The following is a 27,289-nucleotide window of genomic DNA, read 5'->3' on the forward strand; positions in this document are numbered from 1 at the left end:
AAATAGTTTTTTTTATTGGTGCACCATAAGGTCATGTAAAGTAGGAAGAATGGCTTCAACTAGCAGGGATGGTTCAGATTGTCGGTATAAGTCCTGCTTGACTTTCCAGTATTCTACGGTCTACAATACCACTGAAATATTCTCATGAGTTCAAAAACCATCGCACCCCTCTAAAGTGGCAAATCGTCACTCAACCCCTTTTAAAAACAGTTCTAACGGAAGACGGCACATTTTGTCAAGTAAAAATGATTAAGAGATGTTCTTTCGGATGCCATCTGGAATATATGATTGAATGAAAAATTCTCAGACGGCACATTTTGTCAAGTAAAAATGATTAAGAGATGTTCTTTCGGATGCCATCTGGAATATATGATTGAATGAAAAATTCTCTAATTTCTATTTGAAAAGAAGAGCACCCCTCGTATACCATTCTAACGGGTGAAAATTTGTTGTTGGTTTTGTGATTTATCTTAATTTCACTCTTTTTTCTATTCGGGAAGTAGCAATAGAGCTTTGAGCGGTTGCAGATACGTACAAAATTGTAAAAAAACAAAAACAAACTAGATTTCATTCACTATATATAACAATTTCTAAAAGGTCGTTCTTGAGATAAGTTAAAAAAAAAATCCTTCTGCTGTGTTAAGTTGCGTTTTTCTAAGAGACCTTGTACAGGTTATAATAGCTAATAACAGCAAATTTTTTTCTCAATTTATTCATGCATGCCGTTACTGAAAACCCCACATTCAATCGACAAAAAAACTTGTACTAGTTCTGGAATGAATACCGAATTTTTGCCCTAAAAATAATTTTTAATAGTAAATTCTGGTCATTCTATTGAAGGTATATTTTTCAAACAGAAAGCTTGTAGTTATTTCCAAGAAGGTTAAGCTGGCTGGAAAGAAAACAAATTTTTCCGCTCTGATCTGAAGCAAACTAAATAGTCATCCCCATTCATTCGTTTCATTCATTAGTGTTAAATAATTTAAGAAAAATTCAATAAAATTAAATCATAAGACTCAAAAACAAAGCTGAAGCAAGCCAGATATTTAAACTTTACACTTTAGTAAGGGAGAAGAAAGAAGAGACATTTAAAGTAAGGAACCCTTAATACGCTACAAATAGAAAAGGAAATACTAAAAATTCGGTTCCTGGTGAGACAATAGGGACTAACGAGGGGAGGACATTGATTTGATTGACTGAATTACTAGATGGTTACAAGCGAAAAATACTTCAATAGATGGGATCATGAAGACATTATTTTTCATCGTTTGAGTTGAACTAAGGCTACCGAAGCGCAGTCCAATTCTTATCAGGACACAGCCTTAGGTAGACTGTTTCATTATCTAACAAAGAAGTCACAAGCACAGAAATGTGCATTCACAGCCTTTTTTTATGCTTGATTCACCTGTCAGTTCATATAAACAGCAAGCAACAAGAATAGGGTTCCAATCCAAATAAAAATACAAACTGATGAAAAGCAAACTAATGAGAGTGTTTATGATTTCACCAACTGCTGTTTTCCAAAACTTGCAGCATAAAGCATGCTGAAGATAATTGGCGCAAGATACCCTGAATATCCATGTTCAACTTCTTTTAAAAGGCACAAAGAACATTTCCCATACTTTTGCTAGCAAGATAGACTATATTTACGTTCAGCAAAAATGAAAGGCTGGTAGGCAGGTCCGTAGCCAGGGGGACCGGAGGGAGGTGAGTACTAGATTTGACCCCCCCCCCAAAAAAAAAATTACTCGACCCATAAAAAAGGCGTCAAAAATGCATATAAAGGAATTTTTTTATATGTTTTATAAAGATTTTTGTCGTACCCCCCCCCCCCCCTTTCAGACAAAATCCTGGATACGTCCTAGCTGGTAGGCCATAATAATCTAGTTAAAGAACATATTACATAGTTTCAAGCAGAAATATAGACCAGATAATACGGGGAATTCACGAGATTAAATACTTAAATTAGTTCCCTAGAACAATTTCCACAAGTGTGGTACACGTACCCCCAGGGGGTGCCATTGTGTAAGGAGCAGGCTATAGGGCGTAAAGCTGCGTTTCAGATGAAAATTAACAGCAAGAGAGCCATATCATAACGATCTGTCGTCGCCGCACAAAATAACTTCGTTCTTTTCAATGGCCCAAACAAACTATATTTATAATATAACTTTTATTTCTAGTTTATTATGAATAATTTTATTTCCGTTTTATTATCATTTTGTATTGCTACTGCACTAAAAAAAAAGAAAGAAATTGATCTTTATTAAAGCACATTCATTTTTTCACAAGGAGTATTCAGGGTTACGAAAATTGTAGAGAGGGGTGCACGTACATTAAAATTTAACCTGAGAGAACGATTACAAATGCCGTTTAGTGAGGCCACGTAGCGTCAATCGGGTAGGAGGGGGAGGGTTAACAGATGGAGGGAATACACTGCCCCTCTTGATTTCTATCAACATCTGTTTTGTATCTTCATTGAAAAATATTTTCTTTGGGGTTTTCATTGAAAAACTGAAAACAAAATGCCCAACCCCTGAAATTTTGAAAAATACATTTTTGCAATTGATTGAATTGACACCACTGAATCTGAGTTTGATTTAGTGCTGAAAAGCCTCTGTTTCCCCCCGTGTTTCTCTTTATCATCAATGATTAATAAGTTATTGTCAATTACCAGCAGTTTTTGAGTTTGGAAAATTGAAGAAGTTGCCGGCAAACCAAGATTTTGAAAAATACATTGTCCCTTCCCCCCTTAATTTCCGTAAATCACTGAGTTGCAATTCTTTATATTTATAGCATTGAAAACAGAAACGGCTGGTGAAACGGACGGCTTCCGTTTCACCAGCCCTATCTTATTGGTGCGTTTCTTTTTATCATTAAATAAAAAAAACAAGTTTTTTAAACTGAAAGTAAGGAGCGACATTAAAACTTAAAACGAACAGAAATTATTCCGTGTATAAAAGGGGCTGTCCGCTCCTCAATGCCTTGCTCTTTATGCTAAAGTTTTTTATTGTTTTAAAAAATAGAGTTATGAGAAAGAGTCAAACTTTAGCGTAAAGAGCAAGGCGTTGAGGAGGGGACAGCCCCTTTCATATACGGAATAATTTCTGTTCGTTTTAAGTTTTAATGTCGCTCCTTACTTTCATTTAAAAAAAATTGTTTTTTTATATTTAATTTCTGATCGTTTTTTAGTTAATGCAGCTTTTATTTGCATAAAAATTTTACTTTTATTTTTCTAAATGGATGTCTTTACAAATTAACTTATGTAACTAACTTCTATATTCGTATATTTTTCTTCTGGCAAAAAATACAGAGTTGCAGATTTTTGCAGATATGAGCTTGAAACCTATGTAATAGGGTTTTCTGATACGCTGAATCTGACGGTGTGATTTTCATTAAAATTCTTTCACTTGTAGGGGATGTTTCCCCCTCTTTAAAAAATCGAGTAAATTTTCTCAGGCTCGTAGCCTTTGATGAGTAATACTAAACTTAATAAAATTTATATATTTAGGATCAGCATTATAAACACATTCTTTTGTTACATTTATTGACATCAAAATTCCGTTTTTAAAAGTTTCGATTACTATTGAGCCGTATCGCTTGTTTTTTTATTGTTTTTTTATTACGTATATGTTATTACTTATATGAAGGGGTTCACCCCTTAGTCAATACCACGCTCTATACGTTAAAAGTCAAAAAAAAATTTTTATTAACAAACCTCTGAATCACAAAGGCCGGTTAATTAGAATAGATATCTAATTTGAAAGCACTAAAAAAAAAACTGTAGCGTAAAGAGCGAGGTATTGACTTGGGGGAGAACCCCCTCACATACGTTATAATTTCTGTTCGTTTTAAGTTCTAATATTCCTTCTTACATTCCAGTTGAAAAAACTTGTTTTTTTTATTTAATTTCTGATCGTTTTTTATATAATGCTTGGAAATCCGGCGCCCGCTTCATAGAACTGTCTCTTACCCCAAAGAAACATCCCCCCCGAAACGATTCTCCAGAGTAATCCCCTCCTCTATCCCCCCCCCCCCCAGAAAAAAATCCTTCCTAAAAATGGTTGTATACTTCCCAATAACCAATAAATAATGCTGGCAAGTCCGGCGCCCCCTTCATGACAATTTCCCTTCCCCCATGAACGATTCCATCATAAACTGATCCTCCAACATAACCCTTGACCCCACCTAACCAACCCATCACCCCAAAAGAAACAACAGAAAAAATATTGTAAATTCCACATAAAACCTAAAAAAAGTTAAAATTGGGGAAATTTAAAAAAATTTATCCCTCCCACCGGGAACATCGGGGGATTAAGTCATCCTAAACGACATATTTATCATATTTTCGAACATGCTGAACAAAATGGCTATCTGAAAATTTTGATCGGGTGACTTTGGGAAAAAAATGAGCGTGGGAGGGGGCCTAGTTGCCCTCCGTTTTCTTTTGTAAATTAAAAAGGGCACCATAACTTTGAATTTCAATTCAAATGTGTCATCTCAAGATTTTATATGCCTACGCAATTGATATTATTACGCCGGGGGAAGAAAAAAAAAAAAAAAAAAAAAACAAATAAATAAAAACGTATCCGTGATCTTTCTTATGGCAAAAAAATTTAAAATTACATCTTTTTTTATGTAAGAGCTTGAAAACATACCAGGAGGGTTTTCTGATATATTGAATACGATGGTGCGAAGTTCTATAAGGTTCTATAATGTTTAGGGGGTCTTTCACACTATTTTTGAAAATAAGCCAAAATTTCTAAGGCGTTTAACCTCTGAATGGTAGTACTAAAATTGCTGAAAGTTATATATTTGAAATCAGCATTTAAATTTGATTCTTTTGATATATCTATTGGTATCAAAAACCCGTTTTCTAGAGTTTCGGTTACCATTGAGCCAGGTCGCTCCTTACTTACAGTTCGTTACCACGAACTGTTTGATCAAGGGTTTATTAGTTACTATTAGTTACCTGCAGTTTCTGAGCTTTCAATCATTTGCTAGTAGCCGGTTCACTGAGAAAATCTACTTTGGGACAATTAAAAATTAGATGGCGGTATTATTCAATGAACATTGTTAATTTTCAAATTTGTCAATCCGTGTACTTTACATTAGCATATATTTTTTAATTTTAGCAGACTGTAAGTTAATCTTTACTTGCGGTTACAATCGTTGGTTATACGTTTTAAGTTACTTAAAACATACTTTTATAAGAAGTAGCGTTACATAAGACGCTTTTACATTATATTATGGTGCTACGTTTTTAGGTGACTGATGCATTACCTCACATTTTTCTTATTCAACTGCAGACCATAATATCAGGGCTGTGAAGTCGGTTATAAGTTATGATCGATTCCGACGACAGATATTTCAATATACAGACTCCATTCAATGAAAATTTACTAAGACTCCAACTTCACAGCCCTACATAATATTGCTTGGAACTTCTTGCTAGTTGACTGAGTTTCAACATAATAAAATTATCATATTTATTATAATCTTTATAGCGGATTTTTTTTTTTATAAAAGTTATTCATCAAGTACCAAAATGATAAAAATAAAAAATAAATCAACTTGTTTACTAACTCACAATTCCTAGGACATTTGATGTTAAGCTTAGAGATGGAAAAGAGAGACAAATACAGAATTTCTAGAAAAAATAATTAACACAAAGCAATTCATGATTGCACAGACTAGGGAATGTTAGAAATCGATGCGAAAACTTAAATTACCAAGAACCAGCAAATTAATGTTTTTTCCGTGCGACGGGGCACGTTTTATTATTATTTTCTGTTCGATGGGGCACCGACTGGACTCATCTTAGGTCTCTTCATACCTGAAAACCCTGCTTTTCTAATATTTTTATTTTGGCTGTTTCAATATTGTGCAGTTTTTGGGGTAGTACCCCATTTTTGTCATTATTGTCACGCTGGGCCATGAAAATAAATAAACAAAAATAATAAGTCGAATCTGGCTACACTTTTCGTCCACAAAAATTCACAATTAGCAATCTGTGAATTCCCCAAAAAAAGTTACACCTTCAAAGGAAAGCTACACTTTTTTAAGCCTTTTGGTGCCATATATTTTTAACCTAATTTTTCACCAACATTTTTATTTAATTTAGCGCCAATGCAACCAAAAACTGCATCACTGCATTGGATTTAAATTTAATTGAAATTAAACTAGATATTGGAATTAATTAAATTATGAAAAGCAGGCCGCCTAGAACGCTTTATATTAAATACCTAACCACCCATATGTATTAAATATTTGGTTAAATCAATACCTAAATATAAATCACATCACTAAATCACAGTTTTTCTCACTAAGACTGAGCTAATTATAACCGATTGCAGACAGACAAACCGGTTCTACTCAGATCAAGAACTTGAGTTGATTAACTGCAACCTTACTTCCGGATTTTGCCACCAGCCATTAGGTGAATTGAACTTTTTAACCCTTTATATTAACCAACCAAATGACTAAAGGACAACCAATTCAGTGACAAAGTTGACTAATTGTGGCCTAACTTCCGGATTTTGTCACCAGCCATCAGGTGAAATTAATTTTTTTAACCCTTTATATTATTCAACCAAATGACTAAAGGACAACCAAAGGACTTTAAGAGAGTGTGTCCTGAGTGTAGATTAAGGGCAACAATCAATTGCCTGGTATGTAGTACATGCAACTCTTCCATTCACGAGCAATGTGCGGGGATAGAACCTTCCCAGTGGAATAAGAACTGGTTATGTTTGGATTGTTCCTCGAAACAAAACTTCACCAAAAATCAAGAATATATCACCCCTAATTCTTCGAATGCTAATGATACCCGACGACGCTGATTGTCAGGAATAAATTCTTCAAAAGATAGCGATACCCCACGACGCCGATTGTCAGAAATAAATTCTTCCTTAAAAGAAATTTTAGATGATATCAGGTCGTCCCCCTTGCCCCGATTTGCCAAAGGGATGGTAAAGCTTTCATTGCAGCCCAAAGCGAGTGTCAGACTACTCCCCTACCAGTATTAACCAGTGTTGCCAGTTGCCAGACTGATTTTCTGCTAGAAACTAAATATGCCAGTACCCAGACGGATTTTGAATCTAATTGTGAGCCTTCTAATGATGCCTCCTGCCAGACTGAAAATTTTCCTTGTGGCAATTGTGATTCCAGCCCCCAATGTGACCCTTCCCTCCCCTCCCTTTTAGTGCTAAAAAAAAAACTCGAGTTCGTTACCAACGAAATTTCTACTTTCATTGGTCTTAGGGGGAATATAATTAAGAACACACTTAAGTCTGTGAATAAAAAAAAAAAACGAATAAAAAAAAAAAACGCCAATTTGAAACCAACTGCAATTCAATCCACAAGCAACAACTCCCAACACATGAATATTAATGAAGCAAGTGTCAACTCAAATATGAATTTAATCGGTCACCTAGTTCCAGAGGTCAGTGACAGCTTAAATGAGAACTCAATCAACATTCCAGATCCAGAGGTCAGTGACAATTTAAGTGTGAACTCAGCCAATATTCCAGTTCCAGGGGTCAGTGGCAACTTGAGTATTACTGATAAATCGGTTCCTGAAGCCAAATCAGGGAAGAATTTTATTGCCTGCCGATTTCACTTGGCCAACAAGTGTTAAAAAAAGAGTGATTTTAACATTGTTCAACCTTGTATGTCTTTTTTACCAACTAGTCACTATAACAACAATTATTGCTCCCTTTCCCATTCCAATCCCTGCCATAAATTTCAAAGTGGCCTTTGTTTCGAGACTAAGTGCATGTTATTACATTTGAAAAACAGGGATTATCGTGCTATAGCCAGGCGCAGTAAAATTTTTAATAGTTACAAATTCTCAATCAACCCAAAAGCGGAACCCCCTTCATTCAATTAATAAAATTAGCTCACCAGCGCATACTCTTCCTTTTTTATCCCAAATCCACCCTGCTCACTCAAAAAACTTCCACCTTTACCACCCAGAAAAAAAACTCCATATTCCCAGCAAAATCCCTTCCCTCTTAACACTCCAGTTAACCCCTCCCAAGTTGAACCCCCTGAAAATACCACCGTCTTATTTCCCTCCCATATTTTCCCGCCTCCGACCCATGCGTTTAATCCCTCGTGCCCACCCTACCAGGGTGACTCAGGTCTGAGACCTTTTGCATTTAATAATTGTCTTGTATTAAATCCTAATTGTTCGCACTTCCCGACAACTGAAAACAAGTCGCACCTTCCTCATCAAGCTTCGGCTGTATCCTCGCCCTCTCCTCCACCTCCAAATCCCCATGGTAAATCCTTCTCTTACCCTACTTCTCCGCAGCATCATAATATTAAATTGGAACCCCACCCAGGGAATTCTCAAACACACCAAGTATCCCTGTCGAAATTCCCCAATCGGTTTGTTTTTCCTAAACTTTTAGTTACTAATGCCGAAAGCCTTAATTTTTAAAAGCTTACTGAACTCGAGGCACTTTCAGAATCAAATCTAATCGATATTATAGCTATTACGGAAGTACAGTCCCACGACCCAGGGTCTCTGCACCTGACAAATCATTCAGAGTTTTTTAAACTCCGTCCTTTAGACCACCCACTTGGAAAAAAATGTGGCGGTGTTTTGTTCTTTACTAAGAGTAACCTTTACCCAAAGGTTATTCGAGTCCCTAGTTTATCCGAGTATGATGAAATCCTCTGGCTAAGTATTAGACCAAAAGTTCTCCCTCGTCCATTTAATATTATTGCAATAACCATTTTCTATTACTCCCCAAATCAAAATATCGAGTCAAAACGTAAATTCATCCAGCAATTGCAGACAAGTGCTGATTTTGTTATTCAATGCTGGTCTTTTTTTAGTTGGTGATGCAAACGACCTTAAAATGGGTTCATTTTGCTCCCCCCTTAAATTTAAGCAGATTGTTAAAATACCAACGACTCGGGGAATTACCTCTCTTGATGTTATTTTAACTAATATGTATAATTTTTACAACTCTCCCTCAGCTCTGCCTCCATTAGGTGGGAGTTATCATCTTTCGATTCTTTTATCCCCCTCCTCAAATTTTAATCATTCTTTCTCAATAACTTATGGCAGTTATCGCCCTCTTCAAAATTCTGGTCTTCTTTCTCTTGGTATGTGGCTGAATACTGAAGATTGGTCCGATGTTTATAGTTCAAAAAATATTGACGAGAAAATGACTATGTTCCACAAAAAGCTAATTGACAAATATCAAATTTGCTTCCTGGGAAAAAAATTTAGAAATTGCTCCAGTGAGAAACCTTTTATTAGCCAAACAATGAAAACACTAATTAGAACCAAATTGAAGCTTTTCAAAAATGGTAAACAAGATGAAGCAAATAAACTAAGAAAATCAATTAAAAGAAAAATTCGCAAATTGGCACGATCGTACTACAAAAATAAGGTCGAAGTATTGTTTACTAATAAACCAAAAAACTGGTATTCTGAGGTTAAAAAGCTGTGTGGCAGGAGGCTTGAACAGCTTAACTTCAATCTACCCGAGTCCCCTGATATTACTGCCAATAATCTCAATAAATTCCTCGCTTCCATTGTCCAGAGTCTTCCACTACTGTCCGACCAATTACCCTCAGGAGCCCTTTCCCCTTCTTTACCCACTGTTTCTCCGTCTGAGATAGAAATAAGAATTCAAAAACTAAGAAAGACAAGTATTTGTCCTTTGGATATCCCCTTTCCTCTTATTAGTGCCTTCGGTGATTTCTTGTCTAAGCCCTTGTCTTTCCTGTTTAACAAGATTACCGAGTCTGGGCAAATTCCTACAATTTGGAAACAGGGTTTCATAACCCCTTTGAAAAAGAAAAACGGAAAGCCTGGTTTTGAAGGCGTCCGGCCTATTACTCTTACTCCTATTTTCTCGAAACTTTATGAAGGATTACTTACTGATTGGCTAAAGGAAAAAATCCTACCTCTTACTGACTTGAAACAATTTGGGAATCTAAAATCCACCTCTACTTCCCATTACCTCGTTTCTCTTATTGATCACATCGGTAAAACCCTTGAAAAGCCTAATTCCTGGCTAAATTTAATTTCCATCGACCTTCAGAAAGCATTCGACCTTGTTAACCACAATATCTTAATTGAGAAACTTGTCAACGAGTTTAATATTGATCCCTTACTGGTGAAATTAGTTACCTCCTTCTTTACAAATAGATCGCAAGTTGTCAAATACCAAAATCATTATTCAAATCCTCTCCCTGTCCACAATGGCATACCCCAAGGTACTCTCCTAGGTCCCCTCCTTTTTTCAGTAATGATCAACAGCCTCGCAAAGGAATTTCCTGACCGATGGAAATTTGTTGATGACCTAACGGTTGTTGAAACTTGCTTCTAGACATGACAGTAAACCCCTCTAAGTCCATGATAATGCCCATTTGTTTCCTCAAATCCTCGCCCTATTTTCTTAATCCTATCCCTCCTGAAATTTCCGTGTCCTCATTTAAACTACTTGGCGTCACAATTTCTTCAAATTTAAAGTGGGATATCCACGTTAATGACATCATCCATAGAGCTAATGTGTCTATCGCCCTCCTAAAGCTACTAAATAAATTCAGCGTCCACTCTTCCCACTCCTTAAGAATTTACGCGTCTTTTGTCCGCCCGCATCTAGAATATACTTGTCCAGTTTGGCACCCTGGTATCTCCCGCGAAGAATCGTAAAAAACCGAATCAATTCAAAAAAGGGCCGTGCAAATAATTTTCAAAGAAGGCAAGGTGCCTTACTCTCTGCTCCTAAAAAAAAGCTAGTCTGAAAGCCCTGGAGCAAAGGAGAGTTTCGTTGTGCCTCCGTTTTGCAAAAAAATGTCATAGCAAACCCTCGGACGGCAAGTATTTTCCCCAAACGTCACTCCCCATCCAGAATACGGCCGCATCGAGCTGTTTTTGAGCCCATCCCTGCTTTGTCCCCCATTCGCTGCGTTACTTCCAGATACGAAAGAACTTTTATCCCCTTCATTACAGATAAAATGAATAAAATGTCTCAATAGTTTCTTTTTTTTCCCTCTTTTTTGTTTATTAGCGGATGGTACTGGCCAGGTTCTTGGGCTCTTTTGGTTGCCCCCCCCCCCCCTTTCTTGACCAGTTTTTATTGTTTTTAACTCTTTTATTGATTTACTGTAGTTTAAATGCTGACACTTTCTTAGTATCCCTTTTAATTTAAATGCATTTATGTCTCGTTCTAAGTTTAGTTTTACCAGTTTTTAATGCATTTATGTCTCGCTCTAAGTTTAGTTTGACCAATTTTTTTTTTTTTTTTAATTTTTTAATTGATTTTTTTACAGTTTTAATTATTGACCTTTAAATGATGTTCATTATGGTTTTCTCTATTTCGTTGTTGTTCTTTGCATTTTTAGTGTAACCATTTATTTGTTGTCGACTCCAAAGTCCGAATTCGGCCCTTTGTGGGCTTGTGATAGCGATTTTTTTGAAATAAATATCTTATCTATCTTACATAAGTACCAATATGTCCTTCGAGTGTTCATGGCAAGGTTTTGCATTGTTTATGCAAGCCAGGTCCAGTCCCCAAGCTTTCCTTTGTTGGTTAGTATACCTTAATGCCTAAATGTACACAAGTCTTTGGAATGAAATTCCATGATTTTTATCGATTTTTACGGTATATCGTATAAGGCTGTTTAAGTTTACACTTAACAAATTCAAACAGTCAGGTTTCACTTCCTTGGTGCTTCCACTATGCATTAAAGAACAAATTTTGGCTATCAATGTGTTTAAAAGATTTGGTCGAGAATATTGCGCGACTGTTTATTTCATTATCTCGTCACCACCTTATTTGATTTACGTCTCTGTCTGTCAACCTCTATATTAGACCTATTCCAGTCCTTTCACAAAATAATACTCACATTTTTGGCTTTAAAAAGTGGTTTTTCAGAGTTAGCTAAATCCCACAACCGTAATGTATTTTCTCGGCCACCAATGGCAAAGACAGATGGCTTGGTAGGATTCTGGCGCATTCTGGCAATGTTTTTGCCGCCACCTCCGGATTCAAATTCAATCGCTTTGGATTCCTTTTCCCTTGTCCTCCATACTTTGACTGTGCCCGATTCAGCTGCTGTAACTAACGCCCTGTTGATAATAAATAATTTAGTAAACACAAATGATATGATTTTTCTTAGACATTCCCAGATTCACTAGAAGCACTCTGTTTGATAGTATTTCTATAAACTTAAACAATAAAGTCTAAATGTCATAATACACTGTCATAAAACAATAATAGCAATAGCATACACTAAAAAATTTATATACCTACTAGAACAAGAACTCTTTCTTTGGCCCATAAATCAATAAAAAAAAACCTAGATTAAATCTTTCAATTCAATTTAGGCTTGTAAAAGCTGCAAATTGCTGGTAGCTGGTTGTCACAACTACTGTTTTTTCTCCGAGTTAGTGGCATCATATACCAAGAATGAGTTCCTATTGTCTTTTAATTTCAGGCTTTTAATTTCAAATAAAGAAAAATAACTAAAACAAATTTTTCTCATGTATTTTGCCTGTATTTTTTTTCTGTCTTCAAAGTTTTCACGCAACCATAAGACACACAACTTGATTTCTTTCAATGATAGGATCCTAAGGCATTCTTAAAAAAAAATAGTATTGTTTTTGGACAATGTCAAAACAGTGGGGTCAGTTCACGAGAATAAGGGGGGAGGCAAGATGTGTTTTTCTTATCTAGGGGGGGGGGGTCAATAAAATACAAAAAAGACATTTCTTTAATGGAAATGCCAAGAAGAGATATTTTTCAAAATCTCAGGGGTTGGACCTAAAATCTAGGGGATATATGCCCAAGTTACCCCCCCCCCCATAGTTGTTGCCACTGTATCTACATAGAAAGGTAATAAATTATAAACTAGAATAACAAGGACCAATAAGGAAACTTGAAATGTGTTTCAGATTGGCTGGATACTAAAGAACAATTACAGTCAATTCAAAGGAAAATAATGGCATGGACCAAGGATGACTTATCGTTATTTGACTAAAGTTTGAAAGTGAGTGATAATGAAGCTCGACATAGATCAAAGTTACTCCTCTTTAGACACTTTTGTTTAGCCTAAAGAAAGGCCGTACCTAAAGGACTTAATTAGCCTAAAGGACTAAAGAAAGAATACTCCAGCCATTGGAGCATTTGTTCTTGAAGGATGAGCATTAATGGCCAAAATTTGTCGTTCTTTTTTTGAATCAATCTTAAGTTTTTGGGAATAACCTTTAGAACATACAAACTGATGAGTCAATTAAACATTTCGGTATTGAAAACATTTTTGAAAGTATAAAAAGAGGGACCCTATGTAGCTTGCCATCTGAGAGCCCAAAAGTAGTTCAAGATTAACAGTAAAATTACCCTACATTTAACTTTATATAAAAAATACGTACATTTTCCCTAAACCTTCAATAATTATTTGTATTCTTTTTTTTTAACACCTTAATCATTCTAAAATAAATATCCCAATCAGCAAAAGAAAATCCCTTTCCAAACTGTCAATTTGACTAATAATGCCTGTTTTAAGTTAAAAAAAAAAAACAAAAATAAAACAAAAAAAAAAAAAAAAAAAAACGACAACAACAAAAAACACTGAATTGAAAGTTTCCAGCTAAGACATGAGATTATAATTTAATACATACGACAATGGGTAGGTTCTTTGGAAACTGGACTCTACAAGTTTTGGCTGGCTCTGGGGCTGAAAGAAAGTTTTCTAACCAGGCACTGCATGCCAATAGGACTTTTGTGAGCAAGGTCTGGCCTGCAACAAACTTCTTTATGGACTTACTTTATTCTGCTTTATGTCAATGAATAAGACAGACCATAGCAAAGATTCTGGGAATTGGAAGCAAAGAACTTCACCCAATATGTCAGAAGCTCTCTCATACAATATTTTTTTGGGTTGTACACTATACTGTAACTTTTTAATATTTTGATGACAAACCTTGTATTAATTTCAACTTTTAATCCAGTAAAAAAAAGGAGTGATCATAAATTCAGAAATAAAAAAATGTTTGAAAAGTAAATAAATAAACAACAATTAAACAAGTAAAACAAAACTCCACATTAAAAAGAACAAGAAAAAAAACAGCATTGGGCTCGGGAGATTCCCTTCTTGGCAATCGCCAAAACTACTTTATTAAATTTAGAAGAAAACTCTGGCTCTACTCTTGGGAAAACTAGGGTTTGTGGAGTTTAGCGTCCTTTGTGGAGTTAGATGAAGGTACAATACACTGACTTACTAGTTTCTATCTTGTTAAAAAAAGAAGAAAAATCGAATCCTACCCTTCAAATCGTGCAACTCCAACAATAGGTCCGCTCCCAGCTAGAGTTTCCATGCAACTAGAAAAGCAGTTGAACTCTGAGTCAAATGTTCTAACCTACAAAAACAGACATAGATAAACTAATAATAATAATTTATATATTACCCACAAAAGCACTATACAAGTATTAAAATGTGGATTAAAACAAATTAAAACATACAAAAAATCCAAAAAAAAAAAACAAAAAACGAAAAATAGTGAATATAGAAATTTTTTACATTAAATAAACACAAAAAATTAAATTAACACACAAACACAAAAAAAAGAACTATAGAGAAAAAAACAAAAATCAACATTAAATACACACAAGAAACGAAATTCACAAAAAAAAGTACAATAAAGAAATATAACTATAGAACAAATTTACAAGACAATTATGCAGAGAAGGAGTCCTTGGTTACGTGTCCAAGGAGGAATGGAAAGGAGAAACTTACAATATCTGAAATAACCACTCTGAAGTATTTTTAAATCAATTTTTGTTCAGGATGGGGTAAATTCCTGCCGTGTAAAGGACTGATACAAACAAAAGAGGCAGGATACACTAAATCATTAAATAAAACTAAGAAAAGCTGGTTGTGTGAAAGCAGGATCTGCATTAAACGACCGGACCCCGTTTCTTCCATCCCCAACAAACATCTTTGAGGACCCTGATCTTAAGCAATTTAGCTAAAATCCTACCTCTTACGTCCCACCAAGTTTGACTGAGACCCAATAGCCCTTCCTAGTAGATATGCTGATGACAAGAAATCAGGAAGGATCCAAAAAGGGTCCTTCAGAATTTGGCATAGAACTTTAACAAAACCACTAAATAAGACTGGTTCAAAATTGGAATTTAAGAACCATCGCCCTGTTTCGATCTCTGTAATAATATGCTGAGATGGGAAAGTTGAATGTTGGAAGAATATAAAATTATTTTGAGGATAATGTTATCCTCAAAATAATGGATAATGAATATTGAACTTTTTAAAAGTAAAATATCACAAAAAAGTTATTTCTCAAAAACTAGGGGGCAATTAATCTCTATCTCTCAATTGACAACGCTGCCATACTAAGCTCTTGTTGAAGATAACATCGAATATTGAACTTTTTAAAAGTAAAATATCGCAAAAAAGGTATTTTTCAAAAACTAGGGGGCAATTAATCTCTATTGACACCTCTCAATTGTCACCGCTACCGTCCTAAGTTCATGCAGAAGCTATCCTCGGATATTTAATTTTATAAAAGCAAAATATCAAAAAAAGATGTTTTTCAATATATATGGTGGAACATGATCTATATATCTAATGTGTCGCTGCTGTTTTGGTAAGCTCCTTTGGAACATAGCTTTGAATATTGAAGTTTGTATTTTTTAAAAGTATAAATGCCACAAATGTTGGTCAGCTTTCCAGCATAGATTCCAGCAGACGAGGTCTTTTAGTATCTGCCTTCTTGAGGTGGTCATTTATTTTCAGCGTTTTTATGACCTAAGCGAGTTTTAAATTACGTCTGCATTGACTTTTCCTGGGCTATTTATGACATTTCCACCCACTAATTGTGGAAAAGTCATGGAAGTATAGCATTAAAGAAAATGTGGCGTTTCTCAAAGATGATCTTAACCCCTCACATATTGGTGAAAAAAGATAATTAGTTCATGAGCCACAAATATTTTCCAAGAACTACATTTAGTTATTAAACGTTACTTATATAGTAAAATCACAAAACTCCAGTTATTTCCTTATACACTAAAATCAAAGAGGTTACAAGAAAGAAACACATTTCAAATAGAACATTATTTTGAACTTCAAAGTGTTAAAAAGCATCACAGCCTTATCCTTTAACAAAATAAAATTATCAGATTGATGCAAAGAAGAGAGTCGAGTTTAGCAGAGAAAACAGTCTTATTTGTTTCAGTAAAAAATTCGACACTGTTTCTTTTTTTAGGGGTATTGGAACTGCGGGAAGCTGATTGTCACCCAATAATAAGCAATAAAACATCTAAATTTGAGTCGCAATCAAGGTCATACAAGAATATGAAGGTGAGCAATTTTTGGGAGAATATGGTCTAAAAACGAGAGATTTCCACATTGTTTATTTTTAAGGATAGGCAAAAAAACATTTGGAAGAAACATATGGCAAACTAGTTGCTGATTTCAGTAATATTAGGGGGTTTGTAGTAATGTGTTAAGCTGGACAAATCAAGTATTATTGGGCAACTAGGTGATTATTTTACACAAAAAGTCAAGTGAACATTTGTATAATTTCTTCTAAATAACAGCAGTAGTCATGGAAGGAAAAATCCTGTGTGAAAATAACAGTAATCAAATTGCTCAGTGATGCAACTGACAAATATTATCTGTTTCAGCATTTCAACCTTTTTTCTGTAAATCTATAGTTAGCCTAGAGAAAAAGTAAAAGAAAATTTATTACTTTCTGACATCGTATACCAATCAGAACATCTGTTTCTTCTGAATCACCCCATGCTAAAGAGCAAATTTCTTCCTGTTTGTCCAATTTCTTTAAATTATGGAAGTTTTTGACAATAACATTTTGGTTGTTTATATTGATACCTGCAAGAAGAAAAGACATAAGTGCAAAACACGCAATCTCTCAAGGTTTTGACAATCGTCCTGAAGTTTAGTGGAAGGTTAAAGTGGTCTAGTGGTTTAAAGTAATGAGGAAGTTTAGTGGTCTTTGGTTAGGAAGACTAGGCTTGAACAACTATAAAATTTTTAGTTGAGCTTTCCAACTTCAACGAGTTCATTTTGAGGTAAAAAATTCCAAAATTTGCACACTTCTTGTCGCCATGTATATTAATTGAGACAAGCATTTATTAACAGCTATGCACCTTCACTATTCTACTTTTTACATGCTCAGGCCTCCTGCTAGATAATTGTGAAAAATATGAACATTATAAACTTTTGACCGCAAAAATATGAACTTCATGAACTTTTGATGGGCTTTTTATGAACCAATTATGAACCTAAATTTACTATATGTGCACCTTAGAAACCGTCCGTGGATACCAAAAGTGGCAGTCGTGTTTTCATCACTGGTGCACATATTTTTTGTTGTTGTTTTTTCATGAGTTTTTCAATACAAAAGTACAAAATACTCCACTCCACCTGTTCCTTTGGTAAAATATGACAAAATTAAGGACGATTTTCGTTTGTTTGCCCTGTTCTGTATCAGGTCAACCTCTCTGCCTTGTCTTATTCGCGCATCTCCCAGCTCAAAGCTTTGTTCATACTTTGTGCAAGGCTTATTTCTACAAAGTCTTTGGCATCTATAGCTTTCTTCAGCTTCTCATGAGCTTCTTGAAGAAGCCTTTCTGCTACTTGTCTCTTCTCCTTTTCAACTGACTTCTTCTCAGATAAAATCCTCTTTTTATCCTCTTCTTCTTTCCTTTTGGACTCCTCTTGAGCCTGTCTAGATTGCTCAGCTTCCAGGTACAATTTACAGCTCTGGCACGCATTTCGACCCAAATTCAACAGCTCTCTGTTAATAAGGACAAACTCGGGCCTGTTTTCAAACTTCTTTAGAGGGCCAGAGACTATCAGTCTAACATTGAGCATTTTAACTTTCATTGATGATTTTTCCTCAGTCATGATCCGTCATGGCCAGGAAAAATCAGGTTCAACATCAGCATTCCCATGTGACATGCATGGAGCTGCTTTTACTATCTTTGAAACAAGGGGATATTTTTTGGTCCTTTATAGTTTTTCAGACTAAAAACCGAGTTCCATAAAATATAAATCCTCAATGAAGATGGTCTTAGGCAAACTTGGTTCCAGCTGGAGCAAGTTCCATTTATCACTGGCAGCTTCAGTATTCACACCAAAAGGCATAAATCAAATGATTTTCACAATGTTGCTAGTTCTTGTCTCTGGATTTGAATCATCCAGCTGCAGGCACTGGAAATGCTAAAGGACACTTTGACCTAGCGATTTCTCTTCAATATGGTGGCAAGCAGCCAAGTAAGCAGTTTTGGTAGTAATCCTGAAGTTCAGAGCATCAACTTTTTGTACCTTCAACAGGCATTCTTCCACAACGTCACCACATGCTACTTTATTGGATGGAAGAAAATCCCAGCTTGAATGAGAGAAAGCTTTTTTTCATCATTACTAGTCAACGTACTAGTAATGCCGTCATCATTACTAGTCAACGAATCTTGTCATACAGAATGTGGATAGGTGGTTCTTCACATTGAAACAATTCTGTGAACTGAGTAAACAAAATTCCAAAAGATATGACAAAGGGAACTAATGCTTTGGTTGTGGTACACTTGAGGCTACAAGATATCTCTTGGTATCCACTGGACTTCATCAATTCTGGTTGTTTCTTAGGGATGAACTTCAGGAAATACTCATCAAGAGCACCCTATTGCTCATCAAGTCTCTCAACAACAAGGGTTAGCCATCAACTGGGAACATGTTTCAGAAAATAGGGCAGAGGAAGCTCCACGTCTTCACAAAACATGCAGTGTTACCGTTTGAAACATTTTAAATGAAACTCTTGCGCATTTGCTTTGCTTGTCCTTTACGAGCAAAAAGACGCCACCTGCAAGCTGATGACAAGAAAAAATATGAACTTTTTTTCTCAATTATGAACCATTTATGGACCTAGGTTAAAAATATGAAATTTTTTCATAATTATCAACCCAGTGGGAGGCCTGCATGTTCCATACATTTGCCTTCCTTGCCTATAATCGTACCACCTCAAGCAAACCTATTCATTGATACTTTCTCCTTGTGTCTCTGATCAGAGGATATACAGCTTTAATATAAGTCAAAAATACCGAATAGTTTTCTACTAAGCTACAATCGATTTATGCTTGTCAGACTCTAAGACAGTCTTGCCAGTTTGATTAACAAAAAGGCCTAATTTTTAGCTTTCAGCCAAAATCTTTGAAACAATGTGCTCAGTTTGTACTGCTAGCTGATTTGTTTGTTAAATGGTATACCAGATGTTATAACTAGAATATGTACTCTCCATAAATCAAAGCCTCTTTATGTGTTTAGTTGTCCATTTCTATAATGGCTCTAAGGGCCATTAGAACTATAACATCTATGGCTTTGCTGATCAGAAACAAAAGTGTTGTCTCCATTTTTATTTTATTGCTTTTGCAATGCAATAAAGCTATGAGACTGCTATATTTATTGAATTAAATGCCTAATGAATCAACAAAAAATAACGATGGAGCAAAACAACAAATAGAAAAAAAACAACAAAAGAAACATCACCAAACACAACAAAACAAAGGAATCAACAAATAACCCAAACATTACATATAAATAAACAATACAGCTAATAAAACAAATTACAAAGTGACTGTAGAAGTAGATTGTGCCAATGATAGTTATGATCCTTTGAATTATGTTTTGAATTTGCTTTTCAACTGCTACATATGGTTCTGTGATCTTGTAGAATTTTGTCAATTTTGTATTTTGATTTCATGGGGGAAGGCAAAGTAGGTACTTGGCAAACTTGGAATAATGAAAGCCAATTTTTTTTTATCTGTTTGAGTAAAAATCTTCCAAAAGGGTGCGCAGTACAGAATATAAGACATTGCAATGGTGTTTATACAGAGCTACACGTGTTGCTCTATTGAGGTGAAGCTTTGCTTCAATAAATGAAACATATATAATGCAAATGCAGCATTGAATATGAGCTACTAGCAGCTGACAAGTATGCTTAAGAGACAAACCAATTGGGAGTCCCAGTTATGTTATCTGCTTGACTTCAGAGCTTCCCAAACAGACTGGAGGGTCAAGCCAAGTTTTTCCAGTTGAAAAGCAATATTTCTGGTTTTTAAGGGTACCTATATCAGCTTACCCTTGCCTTAATATTTCAAAGGTATTGGAAATTCTCTCTAAGGACTGGTTGATATTCAGAATGTTATTAGCATAAGAAACAAGGGAAAGGTTAAGACCAAGCAGGACACAAGATGAGGGACACTGTGCTTGAGGATCTAGGACATAATTATTGAATAGTGCTGGGGAAGAAAGTGTTTAAGAAATCATTTTTGACTTCATTTTTCAACTTATTTGTGACAAATCAATGCTTGCAGATTATATAACTTAAACAAAATAGATTTTATAATGAGATAGTAAGTTTGAAACCAATATTTTAATCCTTTTTATACAAAAAAATAAAATAAAAAGAAATTTTCATTTTTAAGGGTCTAAAAAAGGCTTAAAACTGAATTTGCAAAAAAAGTGACTATTATATTCAGAAAGAGCATATAAAATGGCATCTAGTAGTATGCTCACTTTATTTGTAGGTCAATAATACGAACTACTCAATATTACCCAATATCTCCTTAAAAATTTCCTGAAAGTAGTTGTGAGCAGAAGTTTTGTAAGCAGTCACAGTTAATCATAGTCAAAATTGCAGGTAGTCATAGTTAATAGTAGATGCTGTTGCAAGTCATCTTAATCACAGTTGCAAGTAGTTTCAGTAACAATTGTAGTTGCATTGCCAGTAGCAGCTGCAGTAGTACTGGTTGTAACTATTTATAGCTAATACCCTTAGCCTGTTTGGACAAACCTAGGATTAAACATTCCCCCATTTTCCAATGATACAGGTTGTTTACCCTAATATGGCTAAGATGAAAGTGAACACATCCCTTGAGGCCTTTTTTTATACTACTACTACTACTACTACTAACAACGCACCGCAGTACCTAGCCGCCTGAGGCCAACACAGCTACACAATCTCCTCTTCCATCCCAATCTATTCAAAGCCTCCCTTTTTACACCCACCCAAGAAGTTCCCATTTCTTTTAAATCTTTCTTTATGATGTCCTCCAACCCCAGACAAGGATAACATACTTTCCATTTAGCCCTAGACAGTTGGTCAAAAAGGACAATCTGTCATCCTTAATCTGCACAATGTGCCCTAGCCATCTCAACCTTTCTTTCATTATAACTCTAGAAAGCAGGATTGGACCACATTTTTTGTACAACCTACTGTTTGAAATACAGTCAGTCAGCCAGGTACCCAAGACAATTTCTCTGGAACACATCTAGTAAATCTTCAGCCACTTTTTGGAGTGCCGAAGCTTCAGAGCCATATTTGACCACTGTCATCACTGTGGCTGCTAATATTCTAATCTTGGTTTGCACTTATCTTCCTATTCTTCCAAGCATTTTTTAACTGTGAAAAAACACCCTGAGCCTTGGCTATTCTACTTTTAAAATCTTCACTGCTCCCATCATCTTTACTAATAATGCTACCATGGAAAGTGAAGCTGCCCACCTGATTAATCTTTTTGTTACCCAACATCACCTTTTCATCTTCAGTTATTCCTAGCGTGAGTGACTTAGTCTTCTTAAAAATTAGTTTTTAAACCCATTCTAGCACCCTGAACTTGCAAAAAATCTAAAAGTTCATTCATTTTGCTCACACTTTCATCTAGGATGCTTGAATCATCAGCATAATCTAATTCCAGGAGAATTTTTCCTCCCCATTTGATTTTGTGGTCTCTCATTGCCTTTCCTGTGCTCCTAAAGACAAAGTCCATCAAAATGATCTATTCAATTCAAACTTTTTATTTCCTCCGAATACGAAGAGTAAAAATTAAAAAAAAAATAACCGCTAATCAACAGGCCATAAAATTCTTTTAAACTATATAACAACAAGTACGCAAAGGCCTTCAATCAAACTTACCACACGAATTAACACTTTATTCAATAAATAATAAATTAACACTTCATTCAATAATTAATAACTAAAAAAAAAAAAAAATAATCAAGCTTAATGCACAGCTTCTTCTTCTTCTTAATGCACAGCTTTATATAAATTATGAGAAAAAATTCTTCTTCTTCTATTTCACAGCAGGCGGGCTTTTCAGTGATACTATTTAGCCCTTTTCCTTTTGCTTCACTCTGTGGGCTACAGAGCTACTGGCTTGATTGCCTTTTATTCATTAGGTATTTTCATATATCTTTCAGTAGATCTTTCGACTCAAGTAGTTCAAATATAAGATGATAGATTTCGATTTCTATGCTCTGTGTGCAGGTATAGTTGGCTAGGCTCTTGGCTGATAGTGAGATTTTGTGGTGTTTGAGGACTTTTTAACAGTTTACAAAGCAAAGTATGTTGTGCAGACGTCAGCATATTACATTCAAATAGGCAGTGGTCAATTGTTTCATTATTCATATTACAATACCTGCAAAGAGGGGACAGGGGAACTGAACCACTTGAATTAGGAAACTGGTACAAGAATGCAAGAAAGTTTAGTCCATTTGTTCCAGAACGAATTCTATCATAAATTTTAGAAAAATACTTATTGGGAAAGGGGGAGAGGCTAGGATTATTTTTACTAAACGTAGTATCTGATAGTCTCCATTGGTAAATATCTCTAATGGAGATTGGTCTCCCACTTGGCTGGACATTATTTATAGCACTTTTTTACTATTTCATTAACCTGATGATTACCACTTATACTAGAGTGGCTAGGAATATACTAAAGATAAGTTCTTATGCCACTCGAAGCAAGCTTATCTATAATACTAAAACAATGATAAGTGTCAATGTGCAACTTATACTGAAGAGCTAAGGTCAGTAACTCCAAGCTTGATAAAGTGTCAGAATAGACTATAATATTTTTTGAATTAGCAATCAAAGGTTGGTTTTCCATAAGGTGTTCTAATGCCATGATTATGGCATTTAACTCAGCAGACATTATAGATACATTATTATACAATCTCTCACCCATTGCAATTTTCAGGTGAGGAAGAAAAGCATTACTTGCTACCTTCTCATTCATTTTTGACCCATCAACAAATATTTGGAAGTGGTTTTTATAAGTAATTGTATTAACTTCAGCAAATTTTTTCTGGACAAAAGCAATGGGGTTAAATCTTTATTCCACTTTGAGAAATCAGTATTTATTACGGGGATTGACCAATTTAATGGAGGGGATTGGGGGAAAATAGGTGCAATAGACTTTGCAAGTACAAGGAACTTCTTCTGAATATTGGCATACTTATCTGTAATGCCTTTATACATGGCTGGATTTCTTAACAAATTATGTAGGGTGTGTGAGCTATTTGATTCAATTTTTGTAAGATGTTTTGTCAAGAAAAAGCTACGTCTCTCCCTTATTGTTGTTAAACCACTCTCCATAAGCACAAACTTGGTGCTTGTGGGTTTCCTAAGACCAAATATGAGACGTATTATATCATTTTGTATTGTTCATCTGGGTCTTTGCACATGCACCATAGACGATGAGCCCATAGTCAATGTGGGGTCTTATATGTGATTTATAAAACTGGAGAAATGTTTTCTCCTTACAGCCCCAGGGTGTGGAAAGAAGTCTTTTTAGTATATTTGTTTTTCTATAGCATTTTTTTTATTGAGTTTGAAATGTGGAGGTGGAAATTAAGTTTTTGGTCAAGCATGAGACCTAGGTAATTAATATGATTATCTTCTGGAATAGTTTTCCATTTAGAGTTAGTCTTGCATTAACATTATTCCGCTTTCGGTGAAATTGGATTATTTTTGACTTGGTAGGTGCAATGGGTAAATCTGAATGTTAAGAGAATTTTTCAAATTGGAAAAGTGACTTTTGCAGCTGTGACTGTGCTATCTCAAAGCTGTTGCCAGATGACCATAGCACCAGATCATCAGCATATTGTAGATTCGTGTGGGGGAGGTTCATGTCCCAGAGATATAGGGCAAAGAGGAGGCAGGTCAGGACTGCTCCCTGAGGAAGGCATTTAGTTATTGTTTTTAGGGGTGAAAAGGCTGAACCTATACAAACAATGAAATTTCTCAATTCTATGAAAGATTTTATGAAAGAAACTAGCTTGGGGGGTAATCCAAGGTTTGCAAGTTTGTTTAAAAGGATTTGATGGTTCACATTGTCCTATGTCCCTTCAAAATCTAGGAAAGCTGCAACTAGGACATTATTTTTTGAGAATGATTCATTTATTGCATTTGTTAGCAATATGAAAGCATCTGTTGAGGAGTGGTGTTGCCTGAAACCAGTTTGAGTGTGAGGGATCATATTATTTTTTTCAACAAAACAGAGGAGTCGATAATATATCATTTTCTCCATTATTTTCCCCATCACAGGAGTAATCATTATGGGCCTATAAGACTCAGGGTTATTTTTGGGTTTGTTTTTCTTTTGGATTGGTAGGAGGGACAAACATTTCCATAAATTGGGGAACATGGAAGATGCCCAAGCGTGATTATAACAATTTAGAAGTTATTGTTTGCATGAAGGGGTGAGATTCTTTATCCATGTAGGGTGTATATTGTCATAGCTGCCGCTAGTCTTGGTCCTAATATGATGTATTGCATTATTCATTTCCTGGATTGAAAAAGGGCTGGTTATATAGTCGGATCCTGGGCGTGGTTGGTAACTTGGATTCATAGGAATTGGGGACATTTTGCTGCAATTATTTGATGTTAGCTTATTAACAAAAGGAGTGGCAAATAGCTTAGCTTTTTCATTATCATTGTCATAATGGGTATTATTATGTATAAGCTCATATAGGAGTGGACTGGGGGAAGTCTTTTTCCCACAGATGTGGCTTATGACTTTACGTATAATTGGCTCATGTGTTTCTCTGGAGAGATTATTTGCAAAATTATTCCAGTAGTTATATTTAGCATTTATTATAGTCCTTTTTAGATTAGATTCTGCTTGTATTTTTTTTAAATATGTAGTAGGTGATGGTTTTCTTATGAATGTTCTCCTAGCTGCCTTTTTTGTTCTCCATTTATTTTGGCACTCATTTGTCCACCATGCCCTGGGAATGTGTTTATGAAAGGTTTTCTTGGGTTTTGTCCTGGGGATAGTATGATTAGCTGTATTTATTAGTAAAGATGCCAAAAATTCAGCTTGTGTGTCAACTGTTGCGTTTGAAATGCATGAATTTCGGGTCAAACTTGTAATTTCATTATTTAGCTTATTTTGGAACATAGGCCGATTTGCTTTGGTGTTGATATATCTGGAGGTATGTGATAGGGCTTCATCAGGTTCATTTAAGGAGCAAACGATGGCAAAGTGGTCAGTACATAGACTATCAATTTCATTTATATAAATTTTATTAAAAATATTTAAAGGCACAATTTGTTGGTCAATTGTAGAGAAGCTGCCACTTTTGGGGATGAAATATGTATTCAGGTTTGGAGCGGTAGCAACAGCTAATTCAATATTATTTGAAGTCATAAGCTCAATCAACTTACCAGCTTTATTTGCTGGTTTATTCCCCCACAAAAGGCTGTGGGGATTGAAGTCTCCACAAATAATGATATTTTTTAACATATTAGAATTATTTATATAGCTAAAGAAATCCATGGCATCTGTAGTTTGACCATTAGGGTTATAAAAGCTTATTATGCAAGTTTTTGTATTATTCAGCCAAACACTGATACCAATTGCATCAACATCATTTACAAAATCTCGAAAGTTGATGCTACAGAATTTTATATAATTTTTAACTATTAAAGCTACTCCACCTCCTTTTCTCTCTGATGATCAATCCTTTCTAGGATAGTATATCCCAGAGACTTAATTTGTTGATTTTGGGTTAAATGAGTTTCCTGGAGGCAAGCGATATTGATGGAATTATTATTCATAAAAGACATTAGTTCATTTAGCTTATTTTCTGTGAGTGAACTTACGTTCCACTGGAGTATTGATATGTGTTGTGTTGTTGACTTATTTTTCATATGACTGTGTATCAATGTTCAGCTTTGTTAATAGTAAAGCAAGATCTTTTTTTCTTGAATGAGCATATCGTCAGGGATGTAGATTTTTGCCAATTCTGCAATGATTTTTGTTTTCAGTAGTTGATATATATTCATGGCCTGAACTGCATTACAGTTTAGAATGAATAAGCATATATTTGGGGAATGCATGTTTAGGTGCGCATCCTGTTTGTCAGTTAAGGGATTAATTCCTGGTAGTGTTTCTGGTTTGCTCCTTCTTGGGAGGGGGGGGGGCCAGGCTGACCTCATCTCACTGGACAAGGCGGCTTGTTGTCTTGGTGATTCCTTCTGAGAGGGATGTGAGCTAGGGGGCTTAGAGGATGGTGTTTTATATGGGGGACTTGATGAATTGGGGGCGTTTGACTTGGGGGTTTTGGTTGGTTTCATTATGGGCTTTATTTGGTATGGTTGGGCAGCATTTGCTTCCATAGCTGCAAAGGGGTATGGAATGGCCTTCTCAGTTGCTAATTGGAGTGTTAGTGCTCTTTTCTTATATGCAGGGCAAGGTGATTAATTGGTAGATTCATGTGGGCCTTTGCAATTGATACATGTAGGCTGAGTGTTGTTGCAAGTTGTCAACTCTTTAGGATGGGATGCTTTACAATTACTACACGCTAGGAGAATTTCATTGCATTTGTCTGTTGTGTGTCCTAGTTTAAGACACTTCTGACACTGAATGGGCTTTGGTTTGTATTCCTTGTGCGGTTTGATTTGTCAAAATAAGAATAACTTTTCTGGGATATTAATTTTTTCCTTCATTGTAAATAAGAAAGATCTACTTGTTTTTAGGCCATTAGAGTTAGGTTTACCAAGTTGGGTAACATCTTCAACTGGGATTGTGTTGCCAACCCGATCTGAGAGCCCTTCTTTTAACTTCTGAATAGGTATTTCTGAGGGAACATTATAAACTACTATTTTTGCTGGGGATTGTTTTGGGTTCCATTTAGATGCATTAATTGGGATATTCAGAAGGGATTTTAGATTAATTATTGTGTCTGCTGATTTCTGATCTTGAACAGCTATTAGCAGAGATCCATCATGTTGAATATTAAGAGAAAACATTGATTTTAGCAATTTGAAAATTGCAACTCTTATTGCAGTAATCTTTTTTATTTCAAAGGGGGTATTAGGAGAAATTTTAAGGTAAATTCCTAAGTTTTGGGAGGGAGGATCTTGGGCGGGGAGATAGAAAATACTTTTGATTGGGGAGATTTTTTTTCCTTTTTTTAGAGCTGCTAGAAAGCACCTCTTGAA

The 27,289-nt window shown here is 35.4% G+C and overlaps 1 protein-coding gene across 1 annotated transcript in view; it reads right to left on the bottom strand.

The window, feature by feature from the left end:
- The window catches only part of l(2)k09848 (WD repeat domain 74 lethal (2) k09848), a 72,514-nt gene that overhangs the window by 26,333 nt on the left and 18,892 nt on the right, over positions 1-27,289 (bottom strand). Inside the window, exons 2-4 of the mRNA XM_089090071.1 lie at positions 16,736-16,875; positions 14,292-14,386; positions 11,875-12,097 (exon numbers count right to left, since the gene is read on the bottom strand). Of these exons, the coding sequence (XP_088946197.1) occupies positions 11,875-12,097; positions 14,292-14,386; positions 16,736-16,875 (458 nt within the window). The remainder of the gene's footprint in view (positions 1-11,874; positions 12,098-14,291; positions 14,387-16,735; positions 16,876-27,289) is intronic.

The sequence above is a fragment of the Artemia sp. Qi Xiang Cuo genome, chromosome 6 (genome assembly GCF_049724085.1).
Source record: "Artemia sp. Qi Xiang Cuo chromosome 6, ASM4972408v1, whole genome shotgun sequence".
NCBI classification, from domain to species: Eukaryota; Metazoa; Arthropoda; class Branchiopoda; order Anostraca; family Artemiidae; genus Artemia; species Artemia sp. Qi Xiang Cuo.